The sequence below is a fragment of the Enhydra lutris genome, unplaced genomic scaffold, assembly GCF_002288905.1.
Source record: "Enhydra lutris kenyoni isolate GAN:26980312 unplaced genomic scaffold, ASM228890v2 scaffoldscaffold90, whole genome shotgun sequence".
NCBI classification, from domain to species: Eukaryota; Metazoa; Chordata; class Mammalia; order Carnivora; family Mustelidae; genus Enhydra; species Enhydra lutris.
Genome location: NW_019154174.1, coordinates 4635103 through 4652414, shown reverse-complemented (window position 1 = coordinate 4652414; position 17312 = coordinate 4635103). Strand labels below are relative to the sequence as shown.

General features: G+C 50.5%; 1 protein-coding gene across 2 annotated transcripts in view; it reads right to left on the bottom strand.

The window, feature by feature from the left end:
- Window positions 1-17312, bottom strand: part of LOC111162277 (KIAA0556 ortholog) — a 161807-nt gene that overhangs the window by 99337 nt on the left and 45158 nt on the right. The window contains exons 2-4 of one of the 2 annotated variants that reach the window (XM_022526575.1): window positions 16604-16701; window positions 7664-7795; window positions 3592-3720 (exon numbers count right to left, since the gene is read on the bottom strand). The exons of the other annotated variant lie outside the window; for it this stretch is intronic. Coding sequence (XP_022382283.1) covers window positions 3592-3720; window positions 7664-7795; window positions 16604-16701 — 359 coding nt within the window. The remainder of the gene's footprint in view (window positions 1-3591; window positions 3721-7663; window positions 7796-16603; window positions 16702-17312) is intronic. 2 annotated transcript variants of the gene reach the window in all.

Below are 17312 nucleotides of genomic sequence, written 5' to 3'. Positions count from 1 at the left end.
ACATAGATATCTGATGGAATACTACTCAGCCATCAAGAAGAATTGCAACAACGTGGATGGAGCTAGAGAGTATTATGCTAAGCGAAATAAGTCCGTGGAAGACAAATACCATGTGATTTCACCATATGTGGAATTTAAAAAACAAAACAAAGAAAAAAAAAAGAAAGAGACAAACCAAGAAGCTGATTCTTAGCTATAGAGAAAAACAGCTGGTCATGGTGGCTGGTGGGGGGTGTGTGTGTGGAGATTAGGTGATAGGGATTAAGAGTACATTTATCATGCTGAGCGCTGAGTCATGTACAGAATTGTTGAATCACCGATTGTACACCTGAAGCTAATATAACACTGCATTTAGCTACACTGGAATTAAAATACGGCAGTGACAATAATGACCCCAACACAGCACGAGGCCAGCCAAGGAGACACATCTGTGAGCTGAAGCAGACCCTGCAGCCCTTTTGGCCACACCCACTTCTATTCATCACCGTATTTCTACTTTCACCTTAACATCCAGCTTAATTTTTTCAACTCATAACTAATAAATCCTCTCCTACAGGCCCCTATTTTCTCTGAATTGTTTTTTTTTTCCAGTTTGAAACACACTTTGAATGTGACTAATGTGAGAAAAGCCAGATATGAAGGATTCATATTCATTTTCTTAATGATGCTTTAATAACACAAAATTGCTTTTCTGTTTACCTAAACTTCACCTCTTTAAACAGTTAAACCCTAAATAAAATAATTTTCTATGAAAATATTTCTAGGGCCACCTGGGTGGCTCAGCCAGTTAAACGTCTGCCTTCCGCTAAGGTCAGGATCCCAGGGTTCTGGGACTGAGTTCCACATCGGGCTCGCTGGGGAGCCTGCTTCTTCCTCTTTCTCTGCCCCTCCCCACCCTGCTTGCGCATGTGCTATCTCTTTCTCTCGAGTGCACACATCCTTTCTCTCTGTCAAATAAATAAATGAAATCTTTAAAAGGAAAAAGAAAGAAGGAAAATATTTCTAAAATACATTAGGACTTTCTCGCCGCCTTAAAACATAATTTTGTCTTTCCTTGATACTAATGGTCAATGTTCTGGATAGAAATTGATCTGTAATAGAGGAGATGCCATCAGGAGCTATTACGGTTTTGTGTCTTTCATTTATTATTTTAAGCAATATCCTTTGTCACCGAGTTTCTGGAAGTACAAATTACGGTTTTGAAGACAAGGGCGGAGCTCCCTCCCATCCTTTTCCAGCTTTTATGAATCTCTTGGATTTTTGTTCTTGTTTTATTTTGTTTTTTACTTCACAGTTATCTCACTTTTATATGATGAAGAAAGATTCGAACTTTGAATTTTAAAATTCCTTTCTTTTATGGTCCCCAGATCTAACCCACAAAGTCCAAATTATCTCCAAAATTTTCCTTCCATCTGAGGTAAACTGAAATCTTTAGGTCTTCTGATTCAGAATCACTGGGAGTTCTATTAAAAACACAATCTTTTAAAAAAAGATTTATTTATTTAATTGAAAGAGAGTGAGCAAGCAGGTCTCCTATACAAATTCCATTAGCTCAAAATGAAATCTAAAATATGTATTTCAAACAAATATCCTAAGTGATTCTTGTGGATATCAAATTTTGAGATCCGCAGTTCTGTCTTTTCTTAAAGCTGTGGGTCTCAAACATTGCTGCAAAATACACTCATGTACGTTGGTGCTTTAAAAAACAAAAACCAAAACAAAACGAAACAAAAAATGCGTGAGCCCAAACCCAGAATCAGAATCTGAGCCTCTGGAAGGTAGGACATGTGCATTTGTGTTTATTTAGTTAGCTTTTACCTTTTATGTCATGTTTATTGTAGATTTCGTATGCTGTTCGTAGGAAACAACAGAGACAGATCCCATGTACCCTTCCTTCATCCAATTCCCCCCATGGTAACACCTTGCATAATTATAAAGCACAACAGCACAATTGGGAAATTAACATCAATACAATCCTACTAAGCCTTTTCAACTAGGTCTCCTTTTTTTATCTTTTAAGATTTTATTTATTTATTTGATAGACAACGAGAGAGGGAACACAAGCTGGGGGAGTAGGAGAGGAAGAAGCAGGCTTCCCGCAGAGCAGGCAGCCTGAGGTGAGGGCTTGATCCCAGGACCCTGGGATCATGACCTGAACCGAAGACAGACGCTTCACCGACTGAGCCACCCAGGTGCCTCTCAACTAGGTCTCCTTTTAAACCTTTCTCTTTCTTTCTCTGCTAATGCTTAGCTCTGTTGAAGCAGAGTATCTCCTCCTTAATGTGCTAGCTTCAAAAAGAAAAATAAATAAATAGCTTTATTTAAAAAAAAAAAAGCTAAACCCACAGAAAACATACCAGAATTGTATAATGGAAGCGTATAATGAATACCCAAAAACCCTTCACCTACACCTTCACCAATTCTCTGAAGACCTGAGAACAAGGACCTTCTCTTCCATAAACACAATATAATCCTCAAATTCAGGAAATTTCACATCGATACAATATTGTTATCTAATATAATACAGTGAATTTTCAAGTTTGTTTATTTCCCAAACCATCCCAACACTGACCCCCCCCCCCCCGCCCCGTCCCTACCGCAAGGATCACATGCAGCCTAACTGCGGTATCTGGTTAGCCTCTTTTATCTGGAATAGGCTTTCTCGTGCCACCGATAGTTCTGAAGACCCCAGCCCAGCTGTTTTGCAGACAGTCCCTCAATTTGGCTTTGGCTGGTGGTTTCCTCATTGGATTTCATTTTTGAAAAACATTTTTTCATCATTGTTCCCAGCTCTGGGTTTGCTAAGGAGAGGTCTTCTGGATCCTAAGCTCAGCTGATAGACGGCCACCTCTCAGCCCCTCGCTTCCAGGCAGCACACCAATCATATTCAAAACAGACCGCTGTCCCTATAGAGAACTGGGCACTCTGGAGAGCAAAAGTAGCTCGGCATAATTCCCAGCCTACGATCATTAATTGCAAGGAGTAAGGAGTCATGGGGTCCGGGTTTCCAGTCTGGGTTCCTCTGAGGCCTGGCCTCCTTTCTCTCCTACCTAGCACTTGAGTGCCTGGGGGCCCATTCATGTGCCTTTGGCTCAGGTCATGATCCCAGGATCCTAGGATTGAGTCCCACATTGGGCTCCCTGCACAGCAGGGAGTCTGCTTCTCCCTCAACCCCTTACCCCTGCTTGTGCTCTCTCACACACTCTCTCTCTTTCTCTCAAATAAATAAATAAAATCTTAAGAAAGAAAGGGAAAAAAAAGGAAGAAAATACCTAGCATTTAACTCACAGGGTTAATACAGGAATGGAGGTAACATACTCAACACAGTGCCCAGAACTTAGTAAGGGTTCACTTAATGCAAGCTTCCACTATCTTTAAAAAAAAATAGCATCAAGTCAAATTTCATGTGTATTGTTTTAAATCTAGTGGGGGGCCTGAGGTTTTTATGAACGCTGCATCTGGCTGTGACCTACATCATCTTCCCAGGTGTAGGTGAAGATGCTTTCGTGGGGCCCGACCTCCAGCCCAGCGGCTTGGCTCTGGGAGAGATCCCGGCCCTTCATGGGGACATGAGGCTGAAATGCATCTTACCATCACATCCTGGATAGTTAAGAGGATCCTTTCTTTGTCGATATTGCTCGCAGGGTCAGGGCATCCGTGGGCGTCCAGAAGGGAGAGATGAAAATCGCAGGGCGTGGTGTCAGTGGAAGACTTGGTGCCCTAGGGACAAGTGGAGAGAACGGGTGTGGGAAAAGCAACTCATGTCCCTGAAGACGTGCTGGGTCCCTTGTCCTCTCCATTGGTCTCCATGCCTCCCGGTTCCCTCCTCACCTCTTACCTCCTTCTCTGCGCCTGCTCCCAAAGCTGATTGGGTCAAACCCATCCCTGCCTCACCCACACCACGGCAGGCACACGGAAAGTAAGTAGACTGGGATTCAGACTTGGGCTGCACAACACCTAAACACTGGCTCAGTGAGGACCGAGTGAGGGCCGGCGTGGAGGTGTGGCCACCACATCTGGTTGAATAAAAAAGGCAGGCTTATCAAAGAGGGCAGATGGTATATAATTCCATCTATGGGAAAATAACAATAAAAAATAAAGGGGGGTCCCCTGGGTGGCTCCAGCCAGTTAAGCGTCTGACCCTTGCTTTCGGCTCAGGTCACAATCTAAGCGTCTTGGGATCAAGCCCCTTGTTGGACTCCAGGCTCAGTGCTGGGCCTACTTGATCTTCTCTCTCTCCCATTCCCTCTGCTTCTTTCCACCCAAATAAATAATGAAAATCTTAAAAACAAAAAACAAAAACAAAAACAAAACAAGGCAAAAACAGTCCTCACTGGAAGTTATTTATATGGTCATCTAAAACAGAAGTACCCACACAATGGGACAGGTTTTAAGCCTCACCGCTGAAACTGCTGAAGGCGGACTGAGGGATTTGCTGCAGGGCCCTGCTGGGGACTAGTGGGGCTGGCTGAGCCCCTGGAGGAGGGCTGGCCAGCGATGGCAGAAGAGAATCTCCACCGTGCCCACAGGGGCTGAGCTGTCATGGGCCTCAGCAGAGGCCACAGGGGGCAGAGCTGCTGGGAACACACAGCTTGTGACAGGTGTTTAGTTGTTTCTAAACACAGCCAGTAATAATGATTTGAGATCACTGAACTGTGTTGGGGGCAAATAACCACTTCACCCCACTTCAAGGCCCACACAATGGAGGGAAAACTCACAGCTAGTAACAGAACTTGGGGACTAGCTAGCACTCACTAGGAATGGGCTGGGACTGGAACATTCCAGATCTACCACCTCCTCTTGGATATAATCAATACATACATATAATGAATATAAGAAATCTTTATTCTGGATGGATATACCCATCTATGATCTCTGGGGCAGCAGAATTATGAAAAGACTTTTATTTTCTTTGTTATCAGTTGAAATTTTTTATACAGACTGCACACTACCAGGCGGAAAAAGACATCTTACTAATAGAGAAGAGTGTGCACTTTGTTTCATTCCTGATACACAAATGGAGCCCTATTATCCCTTGCAACACAAAGCCCAACATGACTGAGACCTGGCACTTTGGCAGAACCCTCTGGAAAGAGGTGTCTTCTTGTCACTGGGGTTCCTAAGCTGCCCAGGACCCTACGGTGGCTTCCCCTCTAACTCAAAGTAGAATCCCTCATCTTTATGACAGGCTCAAAGCCCCAGGCCATCTGAGCCTTGGCCTCACCTCGTTTCCTTGTCTCTTGCTCACCCAGCTCCCAGGCACAATGATGTCCCCCCTGCGCTCCCATCTCAGGGCCTTCATGCCTGCTGCTCCTGTGCCTGGCAAGCTCTTTCCTGCAGGGCTTGCTCCCAGTCTTTCTCCAGAACCACTCCCAGGGCATCTCATCATTGAGAAGCCCCTGCCCGTCTTTTTCCAACCCTTTGCCGTTGCTCTGATCAGCCCTATCACCTACTGGCATAGGACATGTTGTTTATTGTCTGTTTTATCTTCAGTGTCTAGAACGGTGCCTGCAATCTGGGGCAGGGACCGTGGCCCGTGCAGTGCACACCTGTCCCCAGGGGCGGCCGCTTCTTAGCCCCAGCTGCTGATGCCACGTAAGGACGGGGCTCCCAAATGTTCATGTGTTTCAAGGCAAGCCCCCAATTCACATTCTGACATGGAATCTCCTGATTCTTAAATGTCAGCTAGTAATTCTTTCAAAAGCCCCGTGCACGTCAGTGGGCTGGAGGCCAACCGAGCATGTCTGTGGCACGCCGGTCTGTGAACTCAGAGCCGCCAAGAAATTGAAGATCGCTAAGGGTATGATGGAAGGCAGACAGGCTGGTGTGTTTCAACAGTGAAGGTCAGATGAAAAGTACACACACACACACACATCTCCTTTTGCTCCATTTCAGAGCTACACTCGCAAACAGTGTGAGGTGGCTGAGTATATTTAGCCACACGCCTTTCTCTCTCTCTCTCGTTCAGATTGCATCTCTACGGCTTCTGCCTTGGTCGAACACTGGCGTCACCATTTTACTCTTTCACTTAGCAGGAAAATAACTCCAAGGGGAAATTGACTGTGAAACCTTACGGAGTGCCCCCTCAAGATGGGGAGGAAAGGGAAAGAAAGAAATAGAATCAAGCACTCAGGGTGGAGAAAATGAAGTGTTGGCAGAGTGCTGATTCTGAGCACGCACGCGCACACAGGAATGCTAATGGGAGCTTTAATAGCTCGTGAGGGGCAGGCTGTCTGGGGCTGCGGGGAGCCTGGGAGCTTGCAAAGGAAGAACTATATGTTCATTTACCAGGGGGTGGGAGGTCGGGGGGTACCAAATAGCCAAAGGAGAAGAGAAAGAACTACCCCACTTACTGAGTGAAGGGCGTGCACACGTTCTCCGACAGGGAGCATGGCTGAGACTACAACAGACTGAACTTGGGGATGGACCAGGCTCCCAAGTGAAGGGAGACTGACGGCTGTTTGCACAGACATGTGCTCAGACCCTGAGCAGGGACCTTCTGTTGATTCAGAAGCGTGTGCGCGTGTGCGTGTGTGTGTGTGTGTGTGTGTGTGTGTGTTGTGTGGGAGGTGGGTGTTAAAGGCAGTAAAGTCCACACCACAATTTTGCCTACTGTAAAATCCCATTTCTAGGGACTGGGTAGGAAACAAGGTCATTCATTGGGTTATTCTATTAAAAAAAAAAAAAAAAAAAAAAAAAAATGTTTTTTTTTTTTTTTTTCCCCAGGAAGACAGAATTTCCAATTTATTTGCAGACTTTTGTGACCAGGATGGGAAACAAAGTGACCCTTTGCTCCTTACCTGTCCTTCGTGTGCCAAGAAGGAGACACAAACAGGCAACACCACAGAGGAATGTGTCTTGGACGCTATTCCCATGGCTTTTATGAGTCACATGTATTTCTTAAAGGTACGGAGGCAAGATTTTTGTTCTTTGAGGGAGGCTGTCACATCTGCAGCCCAGACCCACGGCAGAACATAGGCCCAGTGAATGGGGCAGGGTTTGGTTTAGGGGCCTGACTTTGTCCAGCTGCCTGCTAATAATTTTGCTTCTACATAACCATGGAGATGATCTACACACTCATTCTATGTATAAAAGCTATGCCCTTGGAATAAAATGCAACCAACCACCCACGGTTGCCCCTCACCAAGCCCATTGTGCACACCTCCTGGTCTGCTCCCTGCCCCTCCAACCTTACTTCATCCCACATTCCCCGACTCACACTGGGCCTGCACTGTGCTCCTTCAAGTCCAGCCTCATGGCATCTGTGCATGCTGTTCCCTCTGCCTGCAGTCCTTTTCCATCAGGTTCTGTCCACCCTCCTCTCCCCTCTCATCCAGCTTTTAGGACTCTGACAAATGTCACTTCCTCTAGGAAGCCCTCCTGGATACCCTAGAAGCTCTCCTGAGCCCACCACACCTTGCCCCACCCCTCAACTCCCTCCCGCGGTAAAGGGATTGTATGCTGTTGCTACTCTGGGGTCAGACACCAGCCTTACTGACACCTGGCCTCCGGGGACCTAGTGGAGCATCTAGCCTGTGGTCTGGGTGCTCGCTACAGTGTGGGAGATAAATGTCGCAGTGAAAGAACTCAGGGGCATATGGAAGGAAAGTCGCCATGTGCCCTGAGAGCCGCTGTGACACAAGCCAAGGCCAGTCAGTCCTACCTGCGGACGGTCCCCAGCAGCACCCTGGGCCTTGGCGGTCTCATCTCCACAGGCCTCAAAATCTTCAGAAGAGCCCAGAGGAGGCTCAATGTGGAGCCGCGGGCCAGCTTCTGTTCTGATCTGCACCGATTTCTAGACAGAAGAAGATGGTTTCAGAAGCAATGGAACAAATGCTTCGATTCCTCCAAGGGGTGAGCACCTTAGGGGGCAGACCGTGACGTGGCAGGTCCCTGTCCCCCAGCAGTCATGCTATGAGGCACAATGGCCCGGCACTGGCTCGCAAGGGCCAGCCTGGCGGGTCCTGCCCCCTCTGCTCAGGAGTCTTTACTGGTTGCTACCACAAAAAGCATGCTCAGTAGGGTTTTTTTAAAGCAACTTTTCGGTTTGAAATACCTTATCAGTAAAATGTTAGTGCGTGATAAACTTCCCCAAATTGGCCTTGTGATCCAACGGGTTTAGGAGACCCTGGGTTTTTTTTTCCCCCCCTCAGGACTTCTCAGGGCCAGGGCCTGGGTGGGGGGCATAAGCGAGACATGACATTTTAGAGGGGTTACAGATCCAAGAGCGAGGGCCTCCTTAAACTTTCTGCTCTGGGCCTCGCTCTAGGGAGGCCTACCTTCTGAGAGAAGAGGTTGGCCAAGCCATGTGTACTGAACATAGCACCCCTCTGAGGGACAAGGATTTAGACCCTGCCTTTCCCCTCGTGTCCTGGGTTCGAACCCTCCACCCCATAAATCTCTGTGGCCCCACAGCCTTGGTGAACTGAGCTGTTATCTCGGTGAAGGACACAATGCAGAGCCTTAGTGCCGGCGGGCCTCTCCCTGGTAGGACTGAACACCTTCCTCAGCCACAGTCACATCGTCCCCCCCCCACCCCCGCCACCATTAGCGCTTTCACACTAGTGGCACTCCTAGCGTGTTAGAAGCTCACTTAGTCCTATAGCAACCCCGGGGGGAAACTGAGGCACCAGGCCGAATGCCTCTTACCCAAGGTCACACAGCTTAGGAAGCCGCAGAACCTTGATTTGAACCCCAGCGGGACGGCTCCAGAGGCCTTGCTCTAAACCAGGGGTGGGTCAAACGCTTCCTGTAAAGAGGACGTATTTTAGGTTTTGCCTGCCCTACGGTCTCCGTCACAGTATTTAACTGTCCCACTGTCGTTTGAAAGCAGCCACAGATATTGCCTAAGTAAATGCGCATGGCTAGGTCCCCAAAACACTTGATTTGTAAGAACAGGCTGTGGCCAGATTCGGCCCAAGAGCTGGAGTTTGGCCACCGGCTCCAGTACTAAACTGGCCTGCTGGACCGTCCCCAGTGGGCATGTGAAAAAGAAATGTGCCCAGCTTTGGCTACAGTGGCCTTTGGGGAGAAGAGAGGGAAATTAAGAAATTCCTGAGACTATCGAGCACTCAAAAAAGTAGGCAGGGGCATGGCTATAGATCATTTGAGAAAAAGATCTCGGCAAGAAAGAGTAAAGAAAAAGAGAGGCTGGAAAATGCAGGTGGGCAGTCCCCTGTCCGAGAACAGGGAGAGGCAGAGGGGCAGAAGGAAGGTGCTCTGGGACACTTTCCCTTCGCTCAGGCCATCCGTCCCTTGGCGATGTCCCCACCCCCATGCTCCAAGTGTGGCCTCCTGGCCTCCCAGGCTGTGTCAGCTTGCTCTCAGAGCATTTCCCATGGTGGCCACAGTCTGTACGGAGGGAAGCAGTACACAGAATACCTAAAACCTTGGGCTTCCTGGCCAGGAGACTCCTGAGAGCTTTCTTGCCTCGGGCCAGGATGAAGCTATAAGGGCTCTGAAGTTCATCTCCAAGATAGATTTTCAACCATTACTCTGGGGAGGGCAGGCTCCCCCTCCTCCTCAGGAATCACTCAATAGCACCCAAATGCTTCAATGAGAGAGACACAGAGACAGAGAGAGAAAGAGACAGACAGAAGGAGGGAGGGTAGGAAAGCGGGATAAGGGGAGGCAGCATGGAGGGGGAACGGCATAGAGGGAGGGCACTGGGCATGGGGCACAGCCTGGCCCCTCCATGGCTCTCTGTTCCTTTATCTAGAAAGGGAAGGCTTGGACTAGGACCTCACTACTCCATGTACTCCACTGGTGTGTGCACCAGTAGCCTTGGCTTCTCCTGGGGAATTTGTGAGAAATGCTGAATTTCAAGCCCGTCTTAGAGCGAGGCATCAGAATCTGCATTTCCACAAGAGCCCAGGTGACTTACATGCACACTGAAGTTTCAGTAGTGTGAGCCTAAGTTTTGTTGGCAGGGGGCGGGGAGTGCTGCTGTTTCCACCTATCTCCTCCATTCACTCCCGTCTTCGGGCAAAAGCACCCTGATTTTCTTTTGGGAAATCCTCTACCTCCTCACCCCCAATCCAAGTGTTCATGTGGAACGGAGTCCATGGGTGGTTGGAGTGTATGACAGGCCCAGCAGAACTGAGCACTAAATCCTGAGGGCCCAGAGAGACTAGGTGATCGGTTCAGGGGAGCCAAGAAATGCCAATAGCAGGGTGACAGAATGTAAGGTGGGAGCTGGTGGTGGCCCCCTTGGCATCACACAGAGCAGCATGGAGAGAAACAGAGTTGAAAGGTGGAGAATGAGCCCTGCTACACTGTCTGAGCACCTGTATCCAGCCATGCCTGAACTGGGCTTTCCCACTGGCGAGTGAAAGAGCTGTGGCATTAATGCAGTTCTGCTGGTCTGATCTGAATGATAAGTATGAGAACGACCTCCAGGGTTCAAGGAGGAGAGTGCAGGTATGTCTCTCTCCACTGCCACTTTCCCATTCTCCCTTTTCCCAGAAGCGTCCTTCTCCCTTCCTCGGAGCTTGACACAATTGCTCGCCTTGCCAAAAGGTTGCAGTAGGCATGAGGGCACTTAATTGGGAAATTCTTACTGAATCCTGACTGCATACAAGGTTCTGGAAGCATGTCAAGATAGCAAAAAAAAAAATGTAACCACCAATGGCCTGGCCTTAGGGAGTGCACACAGCACACATAATGGAGGAACACGTTTCGGAAGCAACATCTGACAAAATTAACGTGGTCCAGAAAGAGTTTTCAATGCTGAGTGGGTGCTGAAGAGGGGAAGAAATAGTCTTCCATCTGGCCTGCTCTCCCACCCCAGCCCCAGGGAGGTGGCTCTGCTGCCACTGGAGAAGATGGGGAGCCGTCTCCCCCACACGACGACGCCCACCTCCCAAAAGGAGCACGAGGCTGGCAGGTTCCAACCCAGCCCCCAGGAGGCGCCCGCTCCCTGCCTCCCACCTTCACATGCTCACAAGGATGATGCCCGAGCTCCTCGCTGGCTCCCTGCCTGGCATGCTGCTTTACCCAGAGTGGGTGCTTTTAAGTGGTTGCTCTCTCCTGCCTACCTGTGGCACCCAGACCTGGGTAGACCCCTGCAGTATCACCCACATGCCAGGACAGGATTTAAAATCCAGACACCCCTGTTCCAGTTTGCCAGCCCAAGGCCAGGCCCAGAGTGATCTGTGTGTATCTACTGCCCCCTTAGCAAAGCGTTCTAACAGGTATGCATTCAAGCTCCTGCAGATGAGAAAGATCAAGGCTAGGGGTTGCCCCGTATGGTTGTTCAGGTTGTGCAGTATGTGAGTGGCTCCCCCTAGAGGCAAGAGAGCTCTGAAGATCCTGCCAGGCAGGTTTAGAGTGGGAAGTAAATCTACCTTATTTGCTAGGTTCTTCCCAGATTTGTCTGATCTCTTACAAATAATAGCACTCGACACTCTTGACAGTCTGCGTCATACAAGGTCGCTGTCAAAGCTGATGCTTTATGGGTTGTTTCATTTATTGTCCTCACGGCAGGGGTTTTCAAAACTCAGAAATAGGAAAACAAAGGAAAGGGCTTCACTTTTGTACTCGTGAGCTTTCCTGGGGGTGCTTTAGCTGCCTGGCCCGCCATAGGAAACCGGATACAGCAGCAGAGTGAGAGCAAAGCCTCTGCTTTCTGTTGCAATGAACTCGCCTTCCGGGCCTTTAAGGAAAGCCCACCCCACAGTAAATTGCTGAAAGGCCAATCCCTTCACTACGAATTTAATGCTAAGAGCTGGTGACGTTCATCAAATCTGACAGCATTTTGGTAAACGAGGACTCTGCTGATTAGGCCCGTTGTCCACCCAAGTATTACAAGGCTGAGGAAGCCATAAATCTTAATCCAGTGATAGCAGGAGAAAGATCTGAGGCTGAGAAGGGTGGGGGAGAAAGGACAGTCCCAACAAGAGCCCATTTATCACTTCCAGCCCACCCCATGGTTGCCACAGCGGCAGCTCGGAGGCTGACACTGCCCCACCAGTCCCCTCCTTGGCTCTCCCACAGTCGGAGGGTCCCCAGGAAGGGTTTTCCAGGTCAGGCTCTTAGCCAGTGTCCAGATGACTCTGGGACCTTCTGGAGAGCAAGGATCCCAACAGCCCCTTCCATCAGGAGCATCTCTACCCGAAAAGTGCTTCCTAGTTGGTGGGCAAGACCCTAAGAAGGGAGCTTATTCTACTGGAAGAGGTGAATGTGTTGGTCCTGGTCACTGGGAAGGGGACGTGTGACCCCAGAGAGTTTAGGGCAACAGTCGGAAAAACTGGCAAGCTAGCCAGCTGAAGAGGGCAGGGAGGCCATGGTGGGGAGCAGTGCTGGCTGGGGAGGGCTGAGACTTGGGGGCTCCCTGAGCGCTGGGCCTCCGTGTCCCCTGCTGACCAGGCCATGGTTAGTGCCAAAACACCGAGTGCCTGTGTGGCTCCCTGTTGGGCACAGCCACACAGGAGCAACCCCAGGACCGGGACCAGGCAGTGGGACCTCTCCTGGTGGAGTGGCTTTTGAGAGCTGGCCACCCCTGGCCACTGGGGATTCTGCTGCCTTCGCCACTGCCAACCTCTGGCTGCCTCCAAGGACAGCGGAGCCCACCCAAAAGGGTGAGGTCGAGACTGCCTTCCTCTCCATCCTACGTATCCCCAAACCTGTCCCCATGTAATTTCTACCAGGGAGAACCTTTCCACTTAGCTCCACTACTTGGGGCCAAAGGAAACCCAATCGGTCCCTCTTTCTTCTGGTAACAGTTCGGTCGGTCCACCGGGTCTACCTACTGTCCTGGACGAGAAGCTGGGGGCCCCAAGCAGGCTTTTCACTTCTGGTCACAGCCTAGCAGGGCAGGAGCAGGCATGTGGCCCGGGCTGACCGACTGAGAGATTCAGATGGTCTCTTTCCTGCACAATTTCCGCAAACCAATTCTGGGAAGACCTGGGTGATGACACCCTGGGATGGGTCGAGGAAGCTGAGATGATCAGGGGTCTCTGGGGGCCAGGGACAGAGCTGTGAGGTGGAGGCTGGGGGACAAAGAGACACAGGCTGCATTAGGCTCACGGCGGGGGATGGGGGAGCCCTGCTTCCAAGTCTCCTGCCTGGTCCTCCTACAGCCACTAGGCCCTGTGGGTATCCTTTGGAATGCAGCCGCCGGGGATCTTCTTAAAACGTGAGCCCGAACACGTAAGTCTCCTACTGAAAACTCTCCAGAAGATTCTTTGCATTTAAAATGAAATCCAAACTTCCTCCTGTGTCTGCCCACTGTGACCTGTGACCCCTGACCCCCACACTCAGCCTCTCCACCCCTGCTCACCAGCTACCCCAGGGACCCTCAGCCTGACCCGCCTTCCTGCCGCCCCCCCCATGCCCTCCACTAGGAGACTCCCGCCAGACCTTCATGGGGCTGGCTCTGCTCCTCCTCAGCGATCAGGTCAGGGGTGGCCCCCAGGGAAGACTCTGCTGCCCCCCTTCTCTAGAGCGGCTGCCCCGCAGAGTCTCCCCATTACCCCCACCCTCGTAGGGGAAGCGTGAGCTCCAGGCCAGCAGGGCCCTGCCTGCCTCACTCACGGCGCTGACTCCAGCACCTACGGGCTGGAGTTCCTCCACGGGCCGCGGGTTCAAAGGCTCCAGTAGGCCAGGAGGGAAATGGAAAGGTGGGAAGCCACCCGGTAGGAGGGAAACAGCAGCCAGAGCACAGCAACCAACCGTAGCCACCACTCGCCTCAACTTGGGGCGCTAAAGGGAGTGGTGGGGACTGTGGGCAACAGGTCTGCATGTACCCGGCCTCATGGGGCGACTGTTACCGAGCTCTGCTGACAGCGGCCTCAAGGGAAGGGGAAGCCGAGCATGACAGCCAGCTCTTTCCATTTTTCCAGGGAAGTCGGAATGGAGCTTTTAAAAAAAAAAAAAACAACAAAAAAACAGGAAAACTTTTGAATTTAAATGTTAGTGAGTGACTAAGATTCTTTTAAACCGTTTTGAGTCCAAAAGACATTCTCCGGGGGACAAGTTCAGCCCACAGGCCTCAAGCTGCTCACTTGGAAGTCCAGCAGGCCAGTCCTCCGTACGCTTGGACCGGCTGTCACATCTTCCTTGCAGGCAGGGCAGTCCCCCCACCGTCCTCATAGCCGGGAACCCAGCCTTATGTGATTGTTTCTAACTCCAGAGCCTCACACAGTGCCTGGGTCAGGGTAATAAAGGTTAATTTAAAATTAAAGGGTGGGGGTGCCTGGGTGGCTCAGTGGGTTAAGCCGCTGCCTTCGGCTCAGGTCATGATCCCAGGTCCTGGGTTCGAGCCCCACATCGGGCTTTCTGCTCAGCGGTGAGCCTGCTTCCTCCTCTCTCTCTGCCTGCCTCTCTGCTTAATTATGATTTCTCTCTGTCAAATAAATAAATAAAATCTTTAAAAAAAAATAAAAAATAAAATTAAATTAAAGGGTGATGTCTTTTGGGACCTGACCACTGAATGCTCTCCGGTTTATCCATATCAAGGGAGAATGGTCCCCAAAACACCGCATGTGGGGGGAACAGGGTAGTAGGGGGGTGGGCTGAACTCCCAGGACCCCTTCCGCTTTCCGCCTAGGATGCCTGTGTGTTCAGTAGAGGCCAGAAAGTCAGTCTATGTTTCCCAGATGCCCTTTCTGTGGACGTTCTGGAAGCGACTAGGTACTGCCCATCAGCCGGCCTCCTGCAAGCAGCGAGAGCAAAAGTGAGGTGCAAAGAAGGGGACACACAGTGGCTGATTCTAGGCTGAGCACAGTGGCCGAGGAGACAAGTTTCCAAGTGCCCTAGCCTGGTGGGACCGGCTATAGGCAGGGCTGATCTAGCAGGCACAGCATCAACAGAGGCCAACAGTGGTGGTGGTGGCCACCTGCTTTCTGGAAGCCAGCTAAGGTGACGCGTCCCTGATGCGGATCCTCCACCTGCCCCGCCGTGTCCTAGGTAGTGGCTTTCCTGGCAGGCTGTGCTGGAAGGCTGGGTGCCATTCCAGGAGGCCCCCCAGCCTCCCACTCGGGATCCCTCCTCTTGCCACCCGGAGATCTTGTAAGCACCTGCTTCCCTCCCTTCCCTTCATCTCTGATTACAACATCCCGAGTGGTCTCTATGGTTAGGCACTGACTGACCCCTGACTGATACGGCGCAGAAGGACAATTACAGCCTTCATGGCATTAGGAAGCCAGGAAATTAGCCATGATTAGGCCCCGTGAAGTGTGGGACCACAGGGAGAGGTGTGGTGGGGGTGATGCTAATTAATCTTAGACCCAAGTCTTTTTAAATTGCACAGGCTCTGGGGCCAGCCGTGAAGTCACAGTCTAAGATGCAAATATGGCTCCTGATAATAGAAGGCACTCGAAACAACTAGGCGGGTCTGAAGTGGGAAGTGGAGAAAGGCTTCCTTAATGAGAAATTAACATTCATTGCTGGGGACAAAAGGAGGCCTCCGAGCTGTGGGCCCTGTAGGCCTTGCTCTTCTGCACTGAGATAAGGCTGTGGGATTCAGTGGGTCAGAAAAAACCTTCAGTACTTCATTATAGACCCACAAAGGCAAGGGAAGACCAATGGGTTTGGGGGTCACAGGTCTGGGGTTCAAACCTCCCTAGTGGCTATGTGGCTCTGAGCAAGTCACCTTATCCTTCTGGCCCTCAGTTTCATCAAGGGCACAATGACAACAGTTACAGACCTACAAGGTGATTGCAAAGACGGGCCAATAAAACTTACAGAAAAATTTCCTACAGACCTACCGATATGGCATAGTGTAAAAGATCAACATGGGGGACCACAGGATTAAAACACACACCATTGCTTAAGCCTCATCTCAGACCAAGTGAGTCAGAATCTCTGGGGGGTGGGGCTCCCAGGTAATGTGAATGCGCTGTGGGGGTTGAGACCCATTGACCCCAGGGCAAGTGTGAGTAACCGCAAGGTAAGGACTACATGGGCAGGAATACGGCACCTGGAGCACAGATCTAGGCTCGGGTCTTGCTGCTGTCACTTCTTAGTGGTTGGCCTTGGAAAGCTCACTTAGCTTTACCGAGCATTCATTTTCTTGGCTTCCTTAAAACAGGAAGAAATTTGGAACTTGTCCTACCGGTCTGCCATGAGGACAAAGGCATGTAGTAGGTGTGCAGTAAAAGATAGCTATGTAGGGGCACCTGGGTGGCTCAGTGGGTTAAGCCTCTGCCTTCAGCTCAGGTCATGATCCCAGAGTCCTGGAATCGAGCCCCGCATCGGGCGCTCTGCTCTGCAGGGAGCCTGCTTCCTCCCCTCTCTCTGCCTGTCTCTCTGCCTACTTGTGATCTCTGTCAAATAAATAAAATCTTTAAAAAAAAAAAAAAGATAGCTATGTAAACAAGTCATCACCATGGGGCTGTGAGTCTGTGCTGGGGTGCCCCATCCCCCATCTGGAGGGGAGGATCATGCCACAGAGAGGGGACTAGAGGACCCCCAGACCCCTCTACCTTCTAGGAGCCAATACCACACACAGAGAAGACACCCATGTGGTACCCTGTCAGACCCACCAAGGCCCACAGGGATTCCCAATGCCAGGATTATGTTTCTGTTCCCACAAGAACCCTGCTCCTTATTCTAAAGCATGAGCAGGGGCCATGCGTCTCGACACTGCCCAGGGCTCCCAGACCTGGTGCCATCCGCGGCGCTGGACTTTGCTGGGGGCTGTCCGTGAATTGCGTCTTAAAGCTTCCTCCACTTCTCGCAATAGGGTTCTCCGTCCATGATCTGCACCAGGGATGAGGGAAAGAGACTCAGTGAGGCACTGGTGGTAAGTTCACACCCAGGGAAGATGAGTGACTTCCATCTAAAATGTACTCCCCTGTGCCCCAAGTTTTGTAGGCAAAGCGAGTCCTGTTTGTAGCAGCAGGCCGTTAGAAAACAGGCCAAATGCTCGGGAGAAAGGGAATGGGGAGTAAGTCATAGCTGTAATGGGCAGGTCTGTATACAAAAGGAACAGTCTCCGAGATTCAGAAGCAGGATATACACCGTGCGCGCTACAGGCCAGTGCTTGTGTAAAAGAGGAGAGAAGGGAGAGATATTTGTTGGGGGAGTGAAGGTACTGCTGGTGGCCCAAGTACAGAAGAGACTCCTGCTAAACGCACCTCCTTGAAACCTGGACCAGGAAAGGCCTGCTTCTCCCAACCAGCGCGGCAGGTTGACCCAACTCCTCCTCCCCAAGAGCTAGGAGAATCATCCCATTTCTCTCATTGCCCTGGGGGCCCGGAAGCTCATGCTAAACTTGAAGCTGGACTGCAGTGGCTCTTCTCCTAGGAGAAGGTTTGGGGACATCACTCTCTCCTTGTTGTTTTGACTCATACTGTCTGTTATGGCTTGGG